General features: G+C 39.8%; 1 protein-coding gene across 1 annotated transcript in view; it reads right to left on the reverse strand.

Annotated features, from left to right (window-relative positions):
- LOC147163075 (uncharacterized) overlaps nt 1-27,276 on the reverse strand; it is a 138,218-nt gene that overhangs the window by 10,784 nt on the left and 100,158 nt on the right. Inside the window, exons 3-4 of the mRNA XM_086094305.1 lie at nt 18,946-20,078; nt 5,562-5,776 (exon numbers count right to left, since the gene is read on the reverse strand). Coding sequence (XP_085950431.1) covers nt 5,562-5,776; nt 18,946-20,078 — 1,348 coding nt within the window. The remainder of the gene's footprint in view (nt 1-5,561; nt 5,777-18,945; nt 20,079-27,276) is intronic.

Consider the following 27,276-nt stretch of genomic DNA (forward strand, 5'->3'; position numbering starts at 1 on the left):
TGAGCTTATAAACACATCATTTGTAGACATTATTCCAAGATGACCTTGTATCTGACTTCAAAATGGGGTTAAAGCGCAACACACACACACACACACACATACACACGCCAGTTGCTGTATGTGAAGCCAGCTCGTCACATATTAACTAACAATAACGAATCCCCCGCTTTTTGTGTCACATCCTCATTCCTGCAGATCGTGCTCATTGCCCCACAATTGTATGAGATAAGATAAGATACACCACAATCTCAATGTCTATTCCCTGGATGTTCACCGGAAGAAGGTGGGTTAAATGCACTATGCGCATGCACTCAGCCAGTTAGAAAGAAGTGACATTTTTTGCGGCATCTCAGCAGGTGGCTGGGAAAACGAACAGAGGAGCAGTAGTTAGAAGAAACTTGTGGGTTATTTATAACGAAACTGTGCATACTGTGCCAGTGGGCTCAATTGCAAAGGCTCCTCAGTGAAATGACCTCAGTGGTCAGGAGACTCTCTAACTGCTGTGAAAAGATCCTTTTTTTTTTTTTAATATAAAGTATTTAAGGATAGGCTTTCAGCGGTTTCAAAATCAATGCTTTCAAGAGACAAAAAAAATTGGGTCATTTTGTTCAAGAAAACGCAGTAAATCGTGTCAAAATGTCAAAAAAGTCCATCCCCAAAATTGGGTCATTTTGCACAAGACAACTTTAAAAAAAGGGTAATTTGTATAAAATAACCCAAGAAATTGGGTCGTTTTGTACAAGACAGCACCAAAAATTAAGTTATTTTGTACAAAATGACCCCCCAAAAATCTGGTTGTTTTGTAAAAGTAAACACCCATAATTGGGCTTTTTTGTCGTGTCTTTGTGTACAAGATAAAAAAAAAAAAAAAAGAGTAGTTTTGTACAAGACAAGCCCAAAAATTGGGTCAAATTGACCCAAATAATTCAGCGGATTATTATATTTAAAACAACATTTTGTACACGATAATCCGAAACATTGGGTCGATTTGTGCAAGACAACCCAATAATTGGATCAAAAAGAAAAAAAAAGAAAAGAAGGGATATTTTGTACAAGACAACCCAAAAAACTGGTTCAATTTGTACAAGATAGCCCAAAAGGTTGGGTCGCTTTGTACAAGACAATCCCAAAAATTGGTCCCTTTTGCACAAGACAACCCCAAAAATGTGATTGTTTTTCACAAAACAAACCAGAAATTTGGGTCCAATTGACCCAGATAGTGGATTTGATCCAAATTGGGTTGTTTTTGACCCAACAGTTTTTAGAGTGTAGGCAACATTGTGGATTACCTCCCTGACAGTGTCAATGAGTTCTGAGCATTGATATATTTAATGATGAATTTCTGATATATTCTGTGACAGAATGCATCCAAGTGTGTTCATATGATAACCTTTTCACACATCACATATCCACAATATAACAGGTCTTGTGTCGGTCATTAGATTGAGCAGGTGTACCTGATGTTGTTACTGATCTGCTAAGCGATGAAGTAAATAATTATTATGACATGACACTTGTATCTTCACAAGGTCTTTCCTTCACATCTTTCCTATAAATCTGGATGTTGCGCAATAAAAGACGCGACTCTAAATACATGCCCAAAAACCAAGTCGATAGTATATGACGACAAAATCGTATATTAGGATTTGCGATCGACGATGATTACAGTGCTATGTATTACTGAAAAAGCATTTGTCCCTTTCAACAGCTTGTGATATACGAGGCCGCTGTGCTGAGAGGCATGTTTCCACATCTTCCAAAACTGGCCCAGACTATCCATTTTGAATGGCTGTAAACGATATGATGAATGATTCCAAATGATTCAACAGCAGGGAGGGCGATCCGCTGCAGTTATTGCACTCCAAGGCCTCTCTGAATAATGACTCGCTCAGTGCATAGACGCAGACTCTGCTGTGCTGTGCTGAAAAGACGCTATTGACCAGCATGGATCAGGCTGCGAGGCCTGACTCGGAGTTCACTGATTGCAGCTGCAGTATTATTGAGTCGAGAGGATCGGCGTTGTTATTGAATTCATTTCAAACACTAGGAGTGCCCCCGAGGGTGTCATTACACAGGAGTTCTTGAAGAACGCCTGTCATTTTTTGGGCTTCTTTATCAATGCGCTCTCTCGGTGCACTCTATGAAAACGGTGCTGCGCTGATAATGAAGTTAAAAGTAAGATGCAAAATGGTTTTGTAATATTTTTTTGCGCCCCCTCTCCATGATTGAACAGGGTGCATATACTGAGCTTAAATCCAGCGCGTGGCTGAAAGAAAGTTAACCACAAGCTCATTTGAATAAAACATTTTCAGTGGATTAATAAAGCTTTTATAAGTGTCTTGGGCTCACTTGCAGAAATTAGATTTTTTTTTTTTTTTTTTTACGATTTAGGTACAACGCCTTGAAAAGCTCTGTCACCTTGGGTTTTATAGTGGTAGCAGGGATATTCAGACATTTTTGTTTAGAATATCCAAGAGACCAGTTGGCTGTGTAAGGGAGGACAAGGTCAGCAAAGAAGTGCGATGTTTAACCAAACAAGACCCACAAGATAGATAATTTGCTGTAAAATATTCAACTTTGCAGTGACAGAGGGTTGCAACTACAGTGGAGCTCCGCATACTCGTGCTTCGGATTCGCATATTCGCGGATTTATTTCCTCACTTTTGAAAAAAAAAAAAAATTTGCAAAAAATGTTTTTGTCCCCCTCTAGTTTTTGTAGATAGCACATATTGAATGCTTACCAGCATGTTCTTTACATTTTTAAATGCTTTTTTTCCTTCTCATTTTAGATATTTACAGCCAGAGTTAAAAAACAACAACAAACAAACAAAAACTTGGGAACCACTGGACTAGCCTGTCTATCCCTGACATTACATACACTCTATTCTATACACATTTTACTGACAACTTTTTTGTTGTTGAAATAAGTTAATAAGTGTGATCAAAGCATGTGGCAAGTGTAATGTAATATAACATCAGAAAAATACTCATTTTTTTTTAATATGGTGTCCATATGGCAGATTTGAACTTATCGCTACTAATAAGACGTATAATTATCAAGCTTCGTTGAGGCATCACTTCATCACCAAGATGCCAAATGGCATCAGTTAGTATGTGGATCCGTGCATGTGGCGCTGCAGCTGACACATGCCAAAAACAAATATACGGAACATTTGTATATCTGCCAGTAGTTCATTCATCCTCCAAATAGCATATCCTTACCAGGGTCGCGGGCATACTGGAGCCTATCCTATTGTCATTGGGCGAGAGGCGGGGTCAGCCCTGAACTGGCTGCCAGCCAATCACAGGGCGCACTCTGCCAGTTTTCCAAAGCTGGTGTTAATAACAGCTAGCTAATGCTAACCTGTGAGGTCACAATTCTGCAGCTTTTAGAACTTCTTGGCAGCAAATAGACAGCTCACAGCCAAAAGATTTACATCTTTGAGCTCATGAAAAATGGGAGCAAAAACAAAAGTGTTTATATTACATTTATATTTTTGTTCAGTACATATCACCTGTATTTTATTTTGCAACTCTGTCAGAGGGTAACTTAAGAAAAACAAAGAAAAAATGGCCCCACTTTTCTAGGTCATCGACATACTGTCGCCTCAATTGTGGACTGAGTAAACGTGAATATGGATTCTCACCGTTATCCAACTATCATCGCAGAAGGCATTTAGCCCAAACAATCTCGAACCTCCTGCAAAAGTTTGAGCCACTTACAGAGACAACTTAAGGTTAATTGCCTATCCTCTCTGGAGCAACCTCCACTAGATTGAACAAACAAAGCCTCTTAGTAATAAATCACCGGTGGCTGCAGATTTTTGTATTGCTACTGGCTGCTCTAAGCAAACTACCTTTACTGACTAAAATTGGGTGTCACCAGCCAATCACAGGGCCAATAAAGAAACATCCACACTAACAAGGAATTTAGAGTCTTTAAATTAAAATGCCATAAATGTTGTGGAATGGGGAAGGAAGGCCCCAAAAATGTATGATCTCCATCTTTTCCCCACACATATGCTGCTGTTTTTTTTAAGTTTTACATAGTGAACATATTGAAATGAACATATTTCAAATACGGGAGAAAACAAAAACTGACAAATTTACTGCAGTAAATAAACAAAAGCCCTTTTCACACTGCATTTAGCAGGGCGTAAGTGTGCCGTTGTCAAACCCATTCATTGTGGAATGCAGTGTTGCATGGAGTGGCAAGGCGCCTTGAATTAGGAAATGTTCTATTCGACAGCACAGACACAAACTCCCTCTCACTTCCTGGTTCTCCACCTAAGCCACGGCCGACTCTCTCACCCAGACCCAGCAACATTACGATCTGCCTGAACATTCAATAACTCGTAATTACATCTGCAAACGTCAACGCAACAACAATTTGAGCTTTCCTGTTATTTTACGACGAACATTTCTGCCCATGAGCTTTGAATGTTATGGTATAGGCTTAATGTTACATTACATAAAATGTTAACATAGATAGAGCATTGATGTTGTTTTTTGCAAATAGCTGTTCAATCATATTTCCCTTCATATCTCAAATGTTGAGTGTTTGTGGTGCACACAATTATTTACTTGCATGAACATTATAGAACGCTAAGCAAATTATGCTATCTTATGGGGCTCATGCACACTCAAATAATTTGATTTGAATAAAGCCTCCACGTCTTGATTCTGTTTTTAAATCCACTGTTTGTTTTCTAATTAGTATGCTATGCAGAGAGATTGTGATTTCCAACCATAAAATGTGCTTGTTTAGCAAAGCATTTAACAATCACAGGGACTGTGATGCACAAATCACCCACAAATTGTATTTATTCTCAGCAGGAAAACTAAGTTAAGTGACCTCATGTGCATATGACCAATAAATATAGTTCTCTTCTATTCTATTATTTTTTAAGTACTGTATTTTAATAGGCAGTCTTAATATTTCATTAGGTATTGAACTTGCTACATCTCAAAACCATTCGAATGTTTAATGCACCAGTCCAATCTGAACACCATTTATAAATATTAACAGAAAATACTTTTTGTGTGTGTTAATTTATTAGTTAGTTAATTATAGGGTTTAATTTTAGTTAGGCATGTTTTGGTCACCTACTCTATGTATAAGACAAACAGTGATGACCAGCTGAAAGGGAACGTAACACGTTTGAGTTCCTTCACAAAATTGACTCAAATCACAATGTGTCTCTGCATGAGCAAGTATGATAAGCGCCTCAATAATAAGTGTTAATTAGTGACTGTAGGTTGTTTTTGTACATCGAGGTTAATGTTACCTGAGCTATTTGAACTATATGTAATATTATGACCTCAGCTAATTACCCTTGTATAGATTAGACATTTACATGCAATTCCTCATGTTTATTTGATTTGATGATAATGAACATATGGTGAGGTTCATATCATGATAATATCCTATCGTGACATTTGGATATCATTACATCCCTCTCACATAGTGGCATGAAAATTAGCAGGCCAAATAAGTGAAGCAAAGTGAAGGCATAGTGAAGCAGAAGAGTTGAACTCTACAGGAGTTGCATGTGATGTACCTCTGAGAGTCCAACAGCTCTCTGGGTCTGATGATGGCCTTAACCAAGGCGTCTGGCCGCACCAATTTCTGGGGCGAAGTCTTGGGGCTTGAATCCGACTCGCCACTTTCTTCATCTCCCATAGCTTTGACGTAACTGCTGCTCCGCATCCGGCGACAAGGGATCTCGTCATCCTTACCGTCTCCGGGATATCCCCCCCATTCATCCTGGGGAACCTGGGGATAGCGATAGACAAGCATTTTAGCATTTACTGATGGCCCCAACAAGCAAAACATCTGAGTGGATAGAAAAAGTCTACACACCTCTTTTCAGATATTAAAAATATGACACCAAGATAAAGCCTTTCAAAACTTTTTTCACCATTAAGGTGACCTATATCCAAGGTTGGGAGGGTTACTTTTAAAATGTAATTCGTTACAATTACAAGTTACCTGCTAAAAAATTTAGTTAGTAACGTAATCCAACTACAATAATATTAAAGTAATGTAACTGGATTACTTTGGGATTATTCCAATATTGAGTATTCTCATGAAGACAACATAAAAATAAATATCACCACAATATATATTCTATACAATGTGCCCCTGCTATTTGCGGGTGATAGGGACCCGGGCAGCCTGCAAATAGTAAAAATCCTAGTGTAATTAAAAAGCATGTAGGCGATTGATTGATTGAAGGCTGTTTTCCAACTGTCACTGAAAGCAACCACACCTCATAGATAGATAGATAGATAGATAGATAGATAGATAGATCGATAGATAGATAGATAGATAGATAGATAGATAGATAGAGAGAGCGAGAGATAGATAGATAGATAGATAGATAGATAGATAGTCATCCAATGAGGATGACGATGTGTGACATCAACTTCAAAATGAACTTTTATCCCAGTCACAAGTTTAGCCGTGTATATGTTGTGCATGATGTTTAAATAGTGAATTGGTGGGAGGAATATTTGTTTGGAAGGTGTAACTCACATTATGGTTGTAGGCTAGCGGGCTAGCTAGCAAGAAGCTACAGCGCATAGCATGCCGCTGGACTCTTAGCTCAAACGTTCGAACCGAGTAAAATCCAGTGAATACCGGTCGCCATTTCCTCCTCCCGTCTGTGAAGCTTTTTCAAACTGCCCGCGTGTGGCGGACGCGACTAGTGAGTTTGTTCGTTCCCACTTCCCCGACATGTAGCAAGGTCCCACTCGCGCGGGCGTGCACGCGCTCTTTCTCGCTCTTTCGCTCTGTCTCTTTCTCTCTCTCTCATCGTAGAAATTGTAATCCCTCGAAGTAATCCCCATTTTTAATAAATGTACCTGTAAACTGATTACATGTTTTTTTTCCTGTAACTGTAATGGAATACAGTTTTTTGCAATCTGATTCCGTAACGGCGGTACATGTATTACGTTACTCCCCAAGCCTGCCTATAATCTATACAACATAATTTTTTAAAAAATATTTTCAAGCGGGGAAGTAAAAATGGACAACTTAGACAATATGGTTGCACAGGTTTATACACTCTCTTATAACTGGTGCTGTTTTCAGAATGAGACAATCACATTCAAATTGATGTGCTTATGTTCCTGGTTCGGTGCCCGTTTCCCAGGTGAGTGTTGGTGGATGAAGCCTCCTCGTCGCACCTGCAGTCAATGTTCATTTACGAGGTTTATAGGCACAACAGTGGCCCTAAGGAGAGTTCAGACTTCCACACAAATGTCGGCCGAGCTCAGAATCTGTCTGCCTGTGCGCTAATCAAATCAATCAAAATCATGTTAGATTAGCTACGTCAGTATTTAGCAGTCGTAAATCTAGACCGACTTTCTGCCATCAAGGCAACGCTAGGCAGCTTTATTTATATAGCGCATTTCATACACAATGAAACTCAATGTGCTTCACATAAGCAAAGACATAAAAACTGTAAGCATCAGCAAACACAACAGTTATTGACATTCAGAAGCAAAGCACAGAAAAATACAAAAAATTACAAAAAAAATCCATTAACAGAAAAATATTTAAGAGTAAAGAAATGAGTAGAAAACAACAAAATGGAAAAAATGCTTTACTTTATTTTTTTTTTTAAAGAATACCTTTATCAAAGATATGGGGGGGGGGGGGGAGCAACATTTTTAACCAGGGTTTAAAAGCATTTTCACTCTGGACTGATTTGACTTCTGTTGGCAGTTTATTCTATTTATGTGCAGCATAACAGCTAAATGCAGCTTCACCATGTTTACGTTGAAGTTTGGGCTCCACTAATTGACCCAAGTTTGCAGATCTCAGAGCACTACTGGGTTTATATTCAATCAGCATTTCTTGAATGTATTCATGTCCCAAACCATTCCGTGATTTTAGACCAGTAGCAGAATTTTGAAATATATGATATAAAAATAGCTGACTGGGATCCAGTGTAAAGTTCTGGTCAGAATCGGAACCCGAGCTGCAGCGTTCTAAATGAGATGCAGCTGTTTGAAGCCCAGTCAGAAGGTCATTACAGTAATCAAGTCCATGTGAAAATTGTTCCTGTGTTCACTAAGAACTAGCGATATATGATTCTACAATTTTGATTTGTTAATCACGCACACATAAAAAACACACTAAGTGCTAGAAGTCATTATTTTTGTGTGTGTGTGTGTGTGTATGCCCAGGATGGATATGCACAAGCTACAAAACTGAGTCCAAGGGTTAATTAAGTCTTGGAGGAGTTTGGTATTTTTAGATGTCTCATTAATGAATGGAACGCCAGAGGAAACGCACAAGTTGTGGTGAAATTTGTTTAATTTGGATTGGCTGATAAACTGAGAAGATTCTCAGGTGCCTCCCTGGTGAGATAAAAACAACAACAACAGTCAAGGCAGTGAAGATCCTCATCCTAGCCGTGAGAGAAGACACAGTTCTCACAGGACTGCACACGCTGATGGTGTCAGCAGCATGTGAAACTACTCTAATAATTATGGACGTATTTGATGAGTCTGTTACTAAATAAATACGCCTTGGATGACGACGCCCTTGTGGGAGAGCTGTGAAATATCGCAGCTCATATGTGAGGATTCTTATTTAAAATGACAAAATCACAACAGCCAAATGCATTCCTCCTTTTCCAAGTCTATGTTATACATGTATAGTAAATGTACCGCAGAAGCTATAATACCAGAATAAATAAAGTACAGGCAATAAAACACAAGGTCGAGTGCCAATCTGTACTTTGTGCTATATTTCTCTCCTTTTCCTGTAAACCCAAACATCTGACAGCATTAAGATAATACATGGAAGGAGGCCGTGTAGGAAGGTAATCTTTTACTGGAGCAATATATCTTCAAAGGAGATGGCACATTTACGGTGTTGACAAGTTGATTCATATGTATGTAAAATGACAAGAACCTCGTTGCATTATTCCCCTCTTGATCTGAGCCATCCATATCGAATCAAATCGTAATCCCACTGAATCGAACCAAATTGAATCATTCAACTAAATAAAAGGTCCTTAGATTGTTTCACATACCATGTTTCAAGATTTGTATCAACCATTTTTTATTAAGACAGCATTGGTGGGCAAAGCTGGTGGAAATTCAGCTTCTTGTTTAAAGCATAACTGGAGTAAAGTGTGTCAGAAAAGTGTCGGATGTGGTACCACAAAAGACATATTATTATTTCAAACCAAAACTAAAAACGATTAAATGTTATTCACTTCAGTGTAGGTGAGATGATCAATCATTTATAATCAATGATTTTGAGCCAATAAAAAATTCTAAGTCACCAAAATTTTGGGGGCCAAAAATGGCATAAAAGTGATTATTTTTTTTTTTTTAAAGACTTTTATTAGTTAATGAGACAACTATACCAAACAGCATGTTTTGTTGATGCATGGAAAAAACACTTAGCCACATGTTGCTAGCTTTGGCTAGCATGATCGCTGCTATCTTTAAAATATACCAGCGGCAGCGGGACCACAGAATGGCAAGAAGGAACAAGGGCAGCAATGCAAAGTGAAGCGTCATTGCCAGATTATTGTGTCCAATATTGCACGGACAACTGCATTCTAATGAGAACATTATTCAAATAATCATTGAAACTTATCATATTAATTACAGGGCCAGTACCGATTCCAACAGGTCCACCCCAACTTGGCTTGTAGTGTCCTGGCGGGGGTTAAAGTCGACCCTGATACACGAGAAGAGATATGAGATGTGTTTTCTTCACCATGACAATCCACCGGCTCACAATGCCCTGAGCATCCGACAGAGAATATCACCGCCATGCAAGGGCAACCTCTCTGCTCAGCCGAATTTTTTTTCCAAGCTCTAAAGAAGGAGTCATTAAATTAATTCACTCACAGCCATTTTCACTGAAGCAATCCCCCTTCACTCCGGCTGTTTTACTGGATTTTAACTGATTTTGCAAGGTCCACAGAATATTCTGTTCTATTGCTATAAAAACATGGAGTCTCTTCTTTCATCAGGAAAAAAAGGATATTTGTATCTGTTTCCGTTTTGCAGCCATTAGCTTTAGAATATAGCTAAGTTTCATCATTTTTCACAAACATTGGCAAAAAGCTTGCTGCAACATGGCCCTGGCTGATCTCTTATACTCTGCTACCACCTGCTGGCCGTTTTTTGTAATAACTACCATTGCTTTAAGCGACCTCTTCATGTCAGAAACTGTATCAAAGCCTTCTGTATGCTCTAGCATAAAAAAAACTCAATAAATATGTTTTGGGGAGTTTAGGACAAAGTATTACAAAACCATATTTAAACGTTTTTGGGTATGAATGAGTTAAGGTGACCCATTTTGAAGATGTGGCTAATATCAAGATGGCAAAGATGCCCAACTGTGAAGAATTCCCAGAATAATCCTTGCGGAGCTCATTTTTGGTGTGGCAGGGAGAGAATCATTTGAAATATATCGTTCGTGACGCCAGTCTTGAGACTTTTCAAACAAACAAGACAAATGACTACACAATAATCATATAGAAATTAAATTTTCAATTTGCTGTATATTTTTGTGTTGCAGGGCTGCAAGCACTACCCAGAGGGAACGCGTGGATTTGTGCGTGCTTGTATATGTATAGGGAAACTTGTTAGGCATCAGCCAATACTCTGACATCGGCGGTGCAATCAATTGATTACCCCTGCAGCTCTATCCATACGAAGAACCTCTCTCACCACGAAACAGAGAGAGAAAAAAAGTCACGCCCATCAAATTAAAAGTAGTGGAACAAAGAGAGAGCTGTAGGCACAGAGCTGAGAGAGATAAAGCGAGACAGGATGCGTTTGAGTGCTCTAAAATGGTCAGTCAATGTCAATCCCACCAATAGACACCCCCACCCCCCCATGCACAATTGCAAGGATAGATTGTGTTCCGTTTCTACTTTTTGTTATTTCTTGGCTCCACAAAGGAAAGGAAGAATGACTAGTTACAAGACGACAGGATGCAAACCTAACTAGCTCCTACTCCAAATAAAGTATACTCATGCGCACATGTAAAACCACCATCATATGACGTCATTTAGTATAAAGCTGCAGATTCACTAAAGAGACTTAAAAGGTCCCATGCCATCAAACTATTTTTTTTCTCCAACCTAAATTCTACAAAAAAATATTTGTTCCATATAGTTGTAATATTTTCTTTTATTTTTTTTGCCGCCAGTCTGCTCTTTTCCCTTTGGAGCATTTCTATTGGCTCTTGCTTCCAGTACGCGTATATATAAATGTTAGATTTTTTTTTTATGTCAATCTTATCTGCCCAGGACCTTCAAAATCAGCAGTGCTGGCCAATATTTGAAATGGGACTATTTCTTGACTCAATCAGATTTCAAATTGGTCCTCACAGGGTTAAAGTGCTGGCCCTTGATGACATCGCCATTTTTCCAGACCTCTGATTGGTTGGCCGGACTCAGAACAGAGTTGTTGACTTCTAGCAAAACATTAAAGTAATTAATAAGAAGAATCTGAATGTGACTCTTGTTTGTCTACATGTGCCCAGCGAATGGCTGGCGACCCGTCCAACATGGATGATAGATAGCTGTTGCCTGTTTAGGTGCAACTAGAACTTCTGAGGAGCTCTCTAAGCATTTACCAAACCCTCCTCTCACACCTGATACTAATCCTGAAGCTAAGCACACACCGGCCACACTATCAGTGTAAAGCAGAGGAGATCTTTGTGATCATTTAATGTCATCCAATCCAAATACAGAGTACTCCTGCTGCCAGACGACAAACACACATGCTTAATGCTATATGTTACATTTCTGTCGCCTTGGAGTAGAAATTGATATTCAAAAGATCTCAAATCATCCCCTCTGTGGCTCCATCTTATGCCTCAAATTCAATGATTTCAAAACACGCCACACCGTGACAATAATAGCCTATCAAAGACTGTGAAGGCAGAATGCATGATTGCGGGAGCTTGTCAGTCATTTGCACATGCCACAGCCTTGCAGGCAAACACACAAGCCTCGGATTATTTATCGCTGGTCGGCAACAAAAAGTTAAAACGGAGGATTGGACAGCTGTCAAAAGCTGATACAAAACAAGGACAGAAAATATGGTATACTATGTGTCAATAACTTATAATATAGGACTCTATTTTTCATCTAATTATGTGCATGTGTGGAGTTTTCTTTCTTTGGTCTTTTCACAGACGGTCGTAGTTAGTAAAAGAGTATCTACGCTGTTGTGGGTGTGAACACAGTAGCTTCTTGGCCAATGGAAACGGCTCCTTTCATTCCCTTAAAAATCAGCGCGCGAGGGTTGTCTTTGACAACGCAGAAGCAGAAATGGGCTCGAGTAAATACCGAATGAACGTGAATAGATTGCTTTGTGTACTTCTCCCTAAAAACACTTAGTACAAAAAAAATTAAAAGAAATGTTCATAAAAATTGTAGTTGGAGTAGCCCTTTATCTACATCCATACATTGGACCAGAGTGTACACAGGTGTGTTGACGTAGCAGTGTCATTGTACAGAAAGGTTTTCCTTTTTAGTTTAAAATAACTTTAATTTCCAAGACCTCTGATGCACCCTGGCCAAATCTAGGGTGTTTTTCTTGCTTTGGTCCAGTGAATCCATTTGTAGGCGAGCTTTTACTTGCTTTTATGTTTGATTCATTCTTGGGTTACATTCCGTTGCTGTTTACAAAGTTTCTGACTGCAATAAGCGAAGTGCGCATCTCGGCAGCGCGGTGCATTATGGGTAGGCTGGCTGGTAGCCTGCTACCAACTTGTCATTGAAAAGAGTCTAACAGGGGAAGCGCTGATTTGGACCATTTCCGCCGTTGAAAAGTTGATGTTTTTAATTGAATCTATTTGAAACTTTGTTACTAACTGCCCTCTTCCGTGAGACGTACAGTTAAGCCTATTTAACTGCTTATTATTTGACTGAATGTGTGCACTTTACCGGGAGTTGGACCGAGGACACAACACCGGGACGCGATCAAGAGACGGGTAGGAGCTTTCTTCACTGAAGGTTGAAGCAGGTTCTCGCGTTCACGATATTGACAAAATAAATGTGTTAAAAAAACAAAAAAATAAATTTTAGCCTCTTATACGTCCGTTTGGATCTTTCTTTTCTGTCTGGAAATTGGGAAGAGTGAACAGAGGTTTACAAGCGTACACTTCCGTCTTCTCCAGCTTTGCAATGGTGTTTTTTTTTGCCGATAAACTCCATTAGGACAGTTAAAAATGGCACCAAGTGCACCTGTTGCTTTGCCACTTAAGGCTAAAGGTCGTTTAAACAATTCTTGCAAGCTTTAAGGTGTGCAGTTACACAAACACTTTGTTTGTTTTTTGTTTTTTTTAACTTGGTTTTCACGCATGCGCGTACTTAATGCGCACTTCGCTTATAATGCTTGCGAGCTGGTTAATCAGTATCCTTGACTACCTAAGGGTGAGCTGACATTCACTTGGAATGCAACAGTTTTGTCAAAACTTGGCAACATGTCGTCCTCATTAAAAGAAAAGCAGAGAACAGTGCCGGATGCTTGATGGAAGGTTACCGTTCTTTCCCACCATGCTTCATTACTGCTTATCAACCTAATGCTGTGTAATTTGTACTTTGGCGGCAGTGCACGCCTGCTTGATCTAATTCTCACCCTCCTGTCTCCCTTCAGACGAAATCTTAACTAAGGAGGGGTTTGCGATAGCTATCTAAGAATAACACCTATGGGAACAAATCTACTGTATGTAAAGGGGGTGCACTGTTGTAATAGTCTTCTTTCTGTCTCTCAAGTGTAACCTTCGGCAAGTCAACTTTCAACAGTTTAATTGCCCTTTTAAATCCCTCTGAAGCATCCTTCTGGCAAAAATGTCAAAATACACTTTTGAGTTACAGTTTTGTTAATGGAGAGAATTGCGAATGTAGAAAATAAAGGAAGAGTAGAAGCAGCTCCAGCTGCTTGTTTTCATTGTCTGGGATCCTTTAAGTATCATTCTCGTAAAATGTACGTTTGTATTTCCAGATTAGAAGGAAGCCAAAGGGGCCATGATAAATCTTGAAGCTTGAAATTCCACCAGATGGGGTCACCTGGCAGCAGCAGATTGATGTGTTTCGGCTACCCGGTGCTTTCATTAGGCACATGTGAATAAATGGAAAGTGTGCACGTGTGTGTTGGTAAAGGCTAACACGGGCTAATTTGTGAAATGACTTCGCCACAGACAGAGAGTGATAGCGAACGTCCAGCCTGATTCTGCAACATTTGTCATTTCGGAGAAAGATCAGCCACTATGAATCTATCATTGTCCGACCCAATGACCATTTAATCTATCTATCATCGAACCCTCTCACACACGAAGCACCTGCTTCATGCCCGTTCATATATATCTGTCATCTCTTTTCGAACCATTTCAAAGTTTTTATTATTTCCTCTGACATCAAGCAAGGACGCAAACAAGGTGACTAGAACATCATCAAACCATCTGGCGTGTGATGAATACCGCACCCCCCGCACACACTCTCTCATTCTCAATAAGGACGGACAGTCCCTGGATACGTTATTGCCCAAGTGCTAAAAAAGTTGTGGCTGCTTTCAAATCAGTGACCGCAGTAAAAATAAAAATGTGACTCAATCTTTCAAATACAGTACAAAAACAGTAGTACACAAATGTGTTGTCTCGGTCATTCTGCAACCAATGAATCGACCTCCAACAAGGCTTAGCTGTTAGCCAAAAAAAAGCCGAAGTGATTCTAACAGTACATATGATTTCTTGAAGCCATAGCCTTAGTAAAATTCTCAACAAAATGAGGTAACATTCTAGGTTTCTGTGATGCGCCTCTACAAACTCGAACAGAAATTGCTAGAAATGTGGACCTACTAAACTTGACTGTTTCTGCCCTAGTACGACTGCATTTCTATGTTAAAGTGGCTGCTGTGAAAAAGCTAATTAAAATAACAAAGTGGTGGCCTAATACTTTTGCCTACACAGTAAATTCTGTAGAGTAAATTTGACTCTATTTAGAGTGGGACCAAATAGAGTTTTAGAGTAATATTTACACTTGGAAGACAGTAAAATAAAGGGCTGGAAAATAATAATAAAATAAAAGTCATTCAAGGGATGAGGAACAAACTCACAACCTTCAGCTTGGGAGACAGTTGATCTACTCCCTGAGCCATGCAACTCCTGCTGTGTGTTAGTATATCGCTTAGTAACTTGGAATCTTCATAACTCTTGGATATATAGCATAGCTCATGTGGTAGTGAAGGTCGTGAGTTCGTTCTTCAATCCTTGAGTGAGTTTTATTTTATTTATTTTATTTTTTATTTTACTCTCCTCCAAGTGTAAATATTACTCTAAAACTGAGTTTATTTGGTCCCACTCTAAATAGAATCAAATGTACTCTACAGAATTTACTGTATATTACTGTACCTTTACACGTTGTCTGGCATTTCCACGTAATCCCAACTCGGTTTCACTTGAGTTTTGCTGGAGTTAAAATTTCAAATTCTCTGTCTAAGTGCCATTTTGTGTGTTTATGTGAAGGTCACACTCACAAAGATGATCATTTGGTGTCACCATTGCCTGAGGTCGTACAGCTAGTGCTCATCGATTGGCAGGTGTGCGTAGATACAAGAACCGCATATATTTTTTTGGAACGCGAGTTTCCATGTTGTTTATAGGTTTGACAGGATTTAACACATTTTGGAGCTTTTTTGTTACACTTAGAGGAACGATAATGTTTGTAAATACGAAAACACAATAACAGACTTCCTCAGTGGCTTTTATGCTGGACTTAGCTACTACACTTTTTTTTTTACAGCCTCTAGATGTACTGGAGATTTTTTCTTTTTTATTGTTAATTAGATCCGAACGTTATTGTTTTTATTGTTTTATTTCATATTTATATTTCAAGTGAAATTTCACTATCATTTCACATGTATGATTTGATTTCCTAATGAAAAGCCCTTTCGCTATTATACATGTAATGATGTAAATACAAATAATTATTTTGTACTGCTGTTTGTCATCCTGGGTGTGCCTAATATTTGGGCCAAAATGGCCGCTCCACTGGGGAGGGACACACAACAATCCGGGCTATACCTAATATTTTGGCCAATATGGCCGCTCCACTGGGGAGGCCCACACACAAGAATCCAGGGTGTGCCTAGTGTCTTTTGATATTTTTGCTTTTCAGAAATGGCACTAATTGGCTGAAATGGTTTTAAGATGATTCGTTATAGCATTCATTTGACAGTCTGCCAATGAGTTTCTAAGTATACCAGTGCCATGTGAGCTGGCAGCGACTTCAGATGAAGAAAAACATATTTTTCACATCATCCTTTTACTTGAGGAGAAAAAGAGAAAATGTTTCCTTGGAGCACTGGTGAGACATTCCATGTTTGTGGATATGCTTGAGGACCCAAAGGATTCCTTTCCTCATGAACCCCTTTTAGGAGGCTCACATATTTGACTTGATTGTATTTCCAAGCTCGTCTCCTTCTCTTCATCTTGGTGAACGCATTCATGATTCTCCTGCAAGTGGGAAGAAGTGTCACCCCGCGTGAATTGGATTGATAACGCTGGGCTAAATTTAGCCCTGCGGCAGGAAGCAGGAGAAGAAGCTATTTTTAGAAATGTTTATGGCGCTGCAAGAGTCAGGCACTGCCTAAAGTGAGTGGACAAATAGGGGAAAAGGGTAAGATTCACTGCAGACAACTGCACTCGACTTGATGGAAAAACTGTCTACCGACATCCAAAATAGTCCTCCAAACATTTTATGTTGATACAAGCTTAAAGTGAGTGTTGTTTTGGCTCCACTGGCCAATTTGAGAGATGCATCGGCTTTCTATTTACAACCCACTCAAATATCCATACAACACACTCTCCCTGTCTCTCCCAATATGCTGACTTGTTCATTTTATTTGGGCCTGAGGCGAAGCGTACATGAATCTGTCAGATATATATTGCTGTAAATTAAACAGCATTAATCTGATATTGATTTTTATAAAACAACCATCACATGGTTGTATGCCCAAAAATCATGAACATCAGGCAGGTAACACAAAATGGGATACCGTATTATGTACAGTAACACGTCTGTAATTACTTTAGGACTTAGACTTTAACACTGGAAAAACGTGTGCAGGAGGATGACAACAATCTATGACTCTATTTCTGTCAATGAAGTCCTGAAGGTCCATTCACAACATGTTGGTCTTGTTGATTTTGAGAGTCAAAAAGAAGTCTGCAGATTCTAGAGCATTCTATTCGGGCTGCAGTACTCTGGAATAAAACTTAAATCAATGAATAGATATTGTTTTCAATTTTTTTTTTCAGAATTTCCTATCATTTTGACATTTTCGAAAATCTCATTTATAGCACTGCTACTATTGGCACTGCCCTGCGATAACCAGTTCAGGGTGTACCCCCCTACTGCCCGAAGCCAGCTGGGATAGGCTCCAGCACACCCGCGACCCTTGTGAGGACAAGCGGTTAAGAACATGGATGGATACTATTAGCAGATTTGGTGTTTGTGGGTATTTTTATAACAAAGAGGTACGGTTAGTCATATTAAAAATGGTCATTTAATGTTCCCGCCAATATTGAATTTCTTGACAATCATGGCATTTTGCTGGAAGATACCACCAAATTTTTTTTTATTTGCTGGAGTTTACCAACACTAATGAAGCCTAGCAGGTTGTATTTCGCTTTTCTATACACTCTCAAAACATTTTTACATTTAACACCAATTTTCCTTATGAGCCGCTGTTCCGAATTTCACAATTTAAAAATGTTTCAAAATGGCTAACCTCACTAGCCAGATTGATAATTGTGATTCACTCAAGGGAGTTCTTCACATTATCAATCTGGAACTTCACTCAGCAGATACGTTTGGGAAAGGAGGGACATTCTGTCCAATATTGTCCAATACTTTGAGCTGATTGGACGATGCTGCATTTTGTGCGCATTTGTTTTGACCAATCACAGCAACGGATGGAAATGCCTTCTTCTGTCTCGTCTTAGGAAAAAAAACAAAAACACGAACATCTTTACCAGATAAAATGCATTCAACAAGGAAACGGTGAGTAATTCTGCGAGAACAGAATTAATTGCAACGTCCATTCGTCTATGTAAGGTTTGTTTGTTTCCCCGAGCCATCGACGCATCTTGGTTTCGTCATGCCCTAAACAACGTCTGATTGGTCCGACCTAAAAAAGGTAGGTTGCAAACTTATCAGGGGGAGCGGTACACGATGTATTTCTCGTAGTATGTGTGAACAAATACCGCGAGAATTCAGCTTGCTGGTAAGGTTACAAAATGGCGGTACACCGTCAAAAAATGGCGGGAATTTTTTTTTGGTTGTTTTACATAAATAGTTGTTATTACATTTAACGAGAAATTTTCGTCCAGTTGAATTTTAAATTTTTGGGAAAATTTGACAATGAAAAAAAATTGTCTCGTTAGAAGTTCCAAATGTTTCAAAATTTGTAAAGCAAAGCAGACATTTTGTAAATTCCTGTAAGAAAACTACAGGGAGTCCTCGAACTACGTCACACCCTATGTCGTTTCGACTTTACAGCGCCCGTGCCTCGTTCGTAGCCCGTTCTTTTTCATTAATTTCCCACAGTAATCACGGCATTTTTAAGTTATTTAAAGTTGTGGCGCATCACATTTCTGTGTTTAAGCTTGAATTAGCTCCGCTCTGCCGTCCGTCAGCAATGAATGTCCGTGCGGAAACACGGAAGATTGGTTCCGGCGTCTTGCCAAATACCTTTTTTCAAAATTACTGTAGAAAGTATTTTGACGTAAATATCGACTCAAAGGGAAAATCTGACTTAAGTCGAAATTCGGGTTACATCGCCAGCGTACGAACGGAACTCCGCCGTAACTTGAGGACTCCCCGTACTCCAAAGCCAGTCAACTTTGTCGGACATACAATGAAGGGATAAACTTATCTGCAAACTCACCTGAAGATAGTGACACGGTCTGAGGTTGGGCTTGAGGTCTGTTGGCGTCATGGGTTTCTCCAGATTAAGCGAAGACTTCCTGTAGGCCTCCTTGGCTTGGCTGACTGTTAACGTGGACCAGGAGCTCCTCTTCATGAACTTGCCTTCCGGTGCCATGTTTATGCTCTCACACGCTGAGCACTTAACATCATTGTTACTTTTGGAAGTCTTTAGCGATAGATCTCCCGCTAAGTGGCTGTGCACCGAATCAGGGTAGCAGTGACTGATTTGGTCCATGGGGTGTCGCGACATGACACTCGGCGGTCGGTATGTGCTGTCACTGTCCAAGTTGTCGTCCGAACTCCACCAGCCGCCCGAACGTTGCCTCCCGCTCCCGTCCCCTTTGCGATCTTTACTCTTGCTGCGCTTGTTGTGTTTGTGGTGGCCTTGGTGGTGGTGATGATGGTGCGAGCCATCCCGATGCGAATCGCTTTTGGTACCGTTCATCTTCGAGGAACCTTCCAGAGAGTGCGACTTTGTGAATAGCTTCTGCACCGAGTGAACTAAATGGCGGATCCTGCCGGGGCTTTCATTGCGCTGCTCTGTCGTCGTTGTGGTGGATGTGCGTTGGTACTGCAATGTGTGGAAGCCGTCCCGGTGAAGCGGCAACTGCTTCTCAAATTGGTCGAGCAGATTTGCTGGGATTCGGTTCATTTTGCCGCTGCCGCCATGCGAGGAAGAGCAGCCGTCATCCCTGCCGCCGGGGGTGTTGCCCCCGCTGTCCCGCGAAGCGCTTCCGTAATGCATGCGTGGAAAAGTGCTACATGCTACAGAGTGGTCCGTAGGCGCCATGGACGCCGGCATTACCATGCACTCCGAGTGGATGGAACTCCTCGGGGAGATGCGATGACGACCTTCAAGGGGACAGCTCTCGGTGGGGCTGAGGAGATATGAAGGAGGCCGAGAATCTCCGTGGTGAAGATGGTGCTCGAGGGAATGGTCAACATCTACAAAGCCACACGTGTGGGCTGAGGTGGGAGAGGTGAGCTGGAGGTGGGTGGGGCGCCCACCATAGAGACCCTTCATGTTTTTGCGTGGAGGGGAGTAGCTTTCCTCATCGAAGTACGGCGAGGTTGACCATGAATACTGATGGTCTGAAAATGAGTAAGAGAAAGAACGTTAGAAGACTTCAGAACTAAAACTGTGCATTTAAGTGTTGAAATGTGAGTCATCGATCACCATTCAGTTCTGTGTATTTTTGGGTGACTGGCTATTAAATTAAAGTGGGAAAAGATGGGTGATATTTTGAGATGAGATGACGACATTTTGATGATTTTACATTTTTCGCATATGTTGAAAAAAGTTGTCTTAAATGATTTAGTCATCCATACAAACACAAGGCCTATGGGCCATATCTAGGCCCCCCACATCATTTTATCTGGCTCGTGAAACCTAATGAATAAAATCATGTCGCAACTTCCATAATTCTTGCACAAATCTGTATAACAATGTACAATAAACAGCGTAGCGATATTGCACACATTTTATGTTCTTACCAAACCCCTTTTTTATAGTAACATGAACAATTGTTGAACTGATTTTCAAAACTAGTTACCCATCGAGTGGATTTAATAATGCTCGAGTCTTCTTTACACTCCCTTTGAGCATGGAAAACATGTTTTGGATGTGCTTTGTAAAAATGTTCTTGCGATGCTGTTATGTTTATTGTTTTTGTTATTATTTTTTATTTTTATTATTACTTTACACATACACACAGATAGATATTGATGAATTGATTTCGGCTGCTGTGTGCACTCATTTCACCCGTCAACGAACGACAAACAGTAATTTCTGGATGTTGGTCTAGGTTCATATTGTGCTAATATTGTTTCGCGACGTTTGGATAACATTACATCCCTAGAATTTAGCATCACAGCTTTTGTTTGTTGCCACTATCTTGTGTTATTTCTAGCAATAAACCAAATTCACTTTAAATGCCAAATGTTGTCAGAATAAATCAGTGGTTCTCAAATAGGGGTATGTGAAGGCACTTCAGGGGCAGGTGAGATTTAAAAAATCCCAAAGTAGGACACTTTATATTGATAAAAATAATTATGTTCACAAATCTTTATTTCTAATTAGGTTAGTTATTTCTTTTTTAAAGTTACATCTTTTTTAGTTATATATTTTTAGATATAACAAAAAAAAAATATCACTACAAATGGATTGATGGCAACTACTTAGTTTCAAGTCTCTTTTAATCCAAAAATGCTTTGCGCTGTTGAGGGGGTACTTGGCTGAAAAAAAAAATTCACAAGCGATACATGTGACAAAAGGTTGAGAACCACTGGTATAAATAATGGGTCCTTTTCACAAATCCACTTCTTCCTGAACTCAGCACCACTCCTTAATTTCCTGCCTTACATGATTGGACAAACTGATTAATCCAGGTGTGCCTGACCTCAGTAACCACGACGACAATGGCCAGACACACCTGGATTAATCAGTTTGTCCAATCATGAAAGACAGGAGATGAAGGAGTGGTATCGAGTTCAGGAAGTAGTGGATTTGTGCAAAGAGCCCATTGTATGCTGAATTCCAATAATAAGATCAGATTGATTTATACTTTTAAGAGACATTGAATTTATATAAAGATTAGTCCTTAGCACTCATTCCCACCGACGTTCCACAAAAACTATTTTCCACAACATCACTTGGAGATGTTACCCCCTGCTCAGAATGTGTGAAGGCATACCGCTAAAAAGACAAAGGATGAAAAAGACAAATAAAAATAAGACAGAGAACAGCCGGCGACAGGTTGGATGGAGCCTGCATTATCATTTGTCCAATTCAAAGTGAAATAATAGCCCATCAGTGTGCGGTTCTGCTGCAATCCATCAAAGCCCAGAAGAGAGTGTGAGAGATGTAGAGACGTCCCCGACTACTTTGCATCCGTTGGCGATGTAGCCCTTAAAGGGGACAGCGATCCAGAGAATTCATGAAGTGTCAAATAAAACAACCAAGTAATTGTTTTGGTAGCTGCTTAGTTCCATAAATATTTGAATGGCCCCTTGCGAATTTTGATCTCACACTTGTCTGAATCTTTAAGATCTTTGTCATGTAAATTTACAATATTTTTCATTGACTACATAACTTTTCTCAACTGTACAGAATTTATTCTATTACTGAATAATTAAGGAAGGTTTTAACATTCAGGGTTGAGTCTACAAACTTCCTGTATAATACACATCATGGGGCGGGGGGGAGCCTAAAAATATGATTCTGATTTCAACATTGTCCTCATTTTGTTTGGACTAAGGCTGGATGTTAATTTTTATCTTTCAAAGCGGATCAAATGTATTCCTCTCAAACTTATTTTTAATGAGGGCTAAGATATCAACCCCTGAGGTGCAGCCGTGCTCTGCTGTTTCTGTCGTTATCCATCTGCTGAGATGAAAACAAATTCCCGTTGTTTACCAGGCTTACACGAGGAAATCCACTTGGCAGTCTGATGTAAAATTAATCTGGGCTACTCTAAGCATGATTTGGGGGGGCAGATAAGACATTCTCCCTCAGGAAAAGCTGATTTTGTACCGGCGGAATGCAAATGCTTCTCAAAGATGTTCTACAGCGGCTGGGCTGCATCAGGTGAACCCGTTAAGCTCCAGTTCACTTGCTAGTAATTGCAGCAGACGGATGATGGTAGATTATTGATGGAGACGATACTACATTCTTTTGCAACTTCCGTCACTGTCTTCCTTCCTCTGACTGCGGACTCTTGCAGGTACACCAGAGAGCTGCACTGAATATATTATCTCCAGGCAGAGTTTTGGCATTTCCAAGGATTATACCGCAAGATGACAGACTAATCTGTCCCACCTCTCTTTCTTCATTACCTATGCAGAATTTTGCAGTTTAAAAGTTTAACGAAAGGAAGGAAAATAGAGCGGATGCATTATTCAAAAAAAATTTCTAAACATTTTGAGGATACTATAATTCAGTTTATATGAGCTGTAAAAGCGCTCTCTCTATGACAATGGCTTTGCAAACCCAGCGACACGTTTGTGACATCTTTGGGCAAGAAGGGGGTGGTTTTGTTTCTACAGGGAAATCAGCACCCCCTACTATCGTTAGTGGCTGTTCTGCTTCCACTGACTGCATGGATGGAGGGTGGGTGGCTGCGTCCTGGCCAGATAAAAAGTGGACAAGCAACGTAACACGGCCAGCTTCCAATACGAGCCCCAAAAATTAGCAGGCAGCAGGAGCAGAATGTGGGCTGAGCTAGTTAGCTTAGCTAGCAAATGCATGGGTTTGTTTACAGCTGTTGAGCCAAGATAGCAATAGTATTTAGCATTCGTTTGAGCAAATCCCCATCTGAATGACTCGCGACATTCTTTCATCTTTTTCATTAATGACAGAGAAGGAGATGTTGTAAATATTGCGTTATATTTAATATGAATATTTAATTACATTTTTGTGTTTTTTCCCCCCAATGCATTTTAATGGGCATTGGATTTTCGCTATGACAGGGATCGTCATCAATCTTCTCATCAATCGTTTATTTCAAACTTGTGGATCGCTGATTGACCCCAAAAATCCTGATCACGTAAAGTAAAAAAAAAAACCCCCCAGCAACAACAATAGTAAATATGAAATGCTAATATACTGCTAATAAAACTAACAGTGATGGAAATCTAAAACTTTTGTGGTAGCAAAAATCAAATTCCCAAATCAGCTACCTGTCACATTTACTTAAACAAGGAAAGTTGATTTGATCAACATTATCAACGCAATTTTGATTTGCAAGTGATAAACAAAGCCTTTATTAATGACATGGATGGGGCTCATTTGTTGAGTTTTTGTTTGACACTGCTGCACAGCCCACAAATACAGAACACGTAAAGGTCGTTTTGCCCCCTCAAACACATTAGCATTTAAATAGCATTATAGGCAACAGAATATCACTGACAGCTCCCACTCCTCTGCCAAGCCGGACTCTTACTGGAGTGAAGGTCAGAGTTTAAACATAATAAAGTGGACAAGTGCCAAATGAAACACATGCAGACTTGTCAGTGGTTAGCTTCTATTCTGGTGGCAACTCTTTCACGGGCCAATGGGATGAGAGCATTTATGAGGAAAAAAGAGCAATGAGATGTCATGTTTTTTATTGGATAGTTTTACATTTCTTTTCATGTCAGGTTGTTTTCACTATCAGAAAAAAAATCGTATGAATTATCTGATTGATGTTGTTGATGATTTGTTATTTCTTAAATGTAACTACTTTATTTTTGGACTATAAGTTGCTCTGAGGAAATGTATTTTACAAAAAAACGAGAAAAAGAACAGCAGAGCTTGGACTGGCGCTCAAACTCCCCGTTCTCCAATCGTTTTGACAGCAGCACGAGTATTGGTTGGATTCATAATTTTTCCACTTGTAACTATGGAAAGGTTTTTCCTTTTAGTTGAAAATGGCTTACTTTAACTAGAATCCCACCTTATATTATGGCCAAAGGTATAATCTTGGGTGGTTATTATGCTTTTTGGTGCTGTAAATAGTAAATCCTAGTGGTGACAGATGCAGCATGCTAATATAGCGAGCTAGGTCTGTGCGTCACACATTAGTTGCCATGACTACTTTACTTTCTTCGTCTTTCAGTCCTTGTTCTACTTTCTTTTGGCTGTTGGCAAAAACGTTGGTGCCACACTGCCACCTTCACCTTAAAGTAAGACATTTTAAATTAAAATATTTTTTTTCTGAGGCTCGAAGCAGAAGTTTTGAATCCAACTGGAATGTGTTTGCTACTGTCAAAACGATGAAGGAACAGGGATTTTGGGTGCCAGTCTGAACTCTAATTTTAATATTTACAAGTCGCAAGACCGGCCCAGACAATAAAAAAAAAAGTGATTTATAGTCTAAAAAAATATGGCAATCTGAAGAGCTTGGGCATGGACATGATAAAGGCTACAGCCGTAACATATCAAATCGAACCACAATCCGCAACCCTTCTTGAATCATATTGTATCCCATGGATCAAGATATGAATCGAATCAACTTTTATTGGAGACATGCTTGAGAGGATGAAGCCAAAAACCAAAAGATGACCTAGGTCATGGCAGCAACATAGCAAGGTCCAAGGTGAGATTCAAATCCAGAACCCTTGACGCACGTAGATTTAAATGGCCAGTCAAAAAAGACAAATCTGATGCAGGCAACAAAATTGGAAATTAGAATTATATATTGTATGGAAGTTGAACATCTCTAAAGGCTTTTCGGGTTAAACATATCAATCACATGTGTGAGTTCCCCATCTGCCCTCTGTCAAGTCATTCTGGCAGCATCTCTTCCACATGCCCGCAGTAAATTCAGACTCGTATTTTCTGAGCAAAGCAAATCAATAGAGAGGCTTTCTTATCAATCTCCTCAAAGGTTAAATGTTCTCTCACCAGAATTGTGGCCTTTGTCTAGGAAACGGTAGGAAGGAGAATTGTGTCTTCAACCCTCAGGGCGAATCAGCAATGGCCTGAGTCATTATGTTTGAGAGCAAGCCAAGGGAAAAAGTGTCAGAGCTGCAATCTGTCAGCTCGGCAAGCCTTGTAATGGTCACCGTAGCGCTTTTGATCAAAATAAGGCAGCGGCTTATGGCTTTGGCACATATCCTGCTCACTTGTCCATCTAAGTGACAGCGCCGCATGATTCATGCATACATTTAAACTGTGACGACTGTGGGCTAAAAATGAAGCCGCAGCGCGGCAGTTGTAACCGCAACTGTTCCGTTTGCCGCAATAACCGAGAGCAAGTCACTGATGCGTGCCTTCACAGAAACTACGAGATCAAATAGGAATGAACAAAAATGTTCCTTTTATTATTGAGTGCTGACTCAGCACACTTTAAATTACATTTTGGTAATTGTTTAAGAGACAGAAAAAATATCATGTGACCCATCATGACATACTTAATTAACGGCAATGTGCTATTCCTTTATAATATAAAATCCATTTTTTTTTTATTCTTATCCACACTTACCGACTTATTTTCTGAAATTGTCTTGATTAAATGAAAATGGAATAAACAAATCATGACTTTGTGTTTTATCAACCACTTTAAATGATTATCATGACTTGTCTCTGAAGTTTGGCATTTTGGGAACTCATGTGGACCAGAGGCAAAGGGCCTCAACTTAAATGAGCCTATTTGCATGACCATGAAAAATTGATAACTGGGAGTACAGTAATCCGATCAGTTCAATGATTAGATCTGAAGTGTTGACAAGTGGTGAGCACAGCAGCCTCACAGTTTCGGGGTCCAAGGATGAAGAAGTGTGTGAGAGTTGTGTTGAGAGTTCAAGCTGTTTTGCTAAAGAGAATCATTTTCGTTTTTATTTAAAATACGACTACAAACAGTCCACTCATGAATATGCAACAATATCATCAAAGTTAGGCTATTTTCAATGTGATATTTTAACAAAAAAACAACAACCTCGTATTGCCTTATCAATATGGAGCAGTGACATGAAATATTTCACCCCGAAATGTTTAATTATTCACTTTGTCGACGGATGTGCACCCTCTGCACGTTCCAGCGTAGCCTCAGGCGGTACCTGTTTGATTTAGCGCGCTGCATGTGGCAGTGCGCAGAGTTTTGCATGCAACAAAGGAAAGGATTAAAGCATGGAGACTTTGTCAGAAGTGAGTGTAAATTTTGCCTGAAGAGTTTGTGACCGACACATATGCACGCAATTACCAGGGGGACACAAACGTGGATTGAAGAGCATTGATCCAAAGGTTGAGCAAACTTTAATGTGCCGTCCAAAGACCTGTCAGCACTACCAGCACCAGTACTATGACGGAGCTACGTGTTAGCGGACTGTCCCCAAAAACGTGAAATGGCAATTTTACTTCTCGAACACCAGTTTCACCAAGCGGGTTGCAAAAGCCACAGCATTTAGCAGCCCAGAGATGATTGTGACCTGATAAGTAGAAGCTGCTGAATGCTTGAATACTTATCACAAGGCCGTTAATGATGCAGCATGTTATCTGCGTTGCGCTCAGCACTCTTCATCACTTTCAGCCTCTGTGCCAATCAAAACGGGAACAAAGCGGGAGATGTCATAAAGGATTCTGATTTGTCAGGGTGCGCGTTCTTTTGTTCCTCCAGGAAAGACAATACGAGAGGCTTTTGTGCGATTTCAACATGCTCTTTTATGCCATTCACGAACAAATAATTAGAAAAGCACAACTCCTATTTCTGTTTTTTTTTTAAACCATAAATTGCACTTAAAATAGTTCAATTTTATCCAAAATCGACAGTGTGCCTTGTAATCTGGCAGAGGTGGGCATTCCATCAATATTGAC

This window comes from Leptonotus elevatus, chromosome 14 (genome assembly GCF_054856555.1).
Source record: "Leptonotus elevatus isolate MCC_2025b chromosome 14, RoL_Lele_1.0, whole genome shotgun sequence".
NCBI lineage: Eukaryota > Metazoa > Chordata > Actinopteri > Syngnathiformes > Syngnathidae > Leptonotus > Leptonotus elevatus.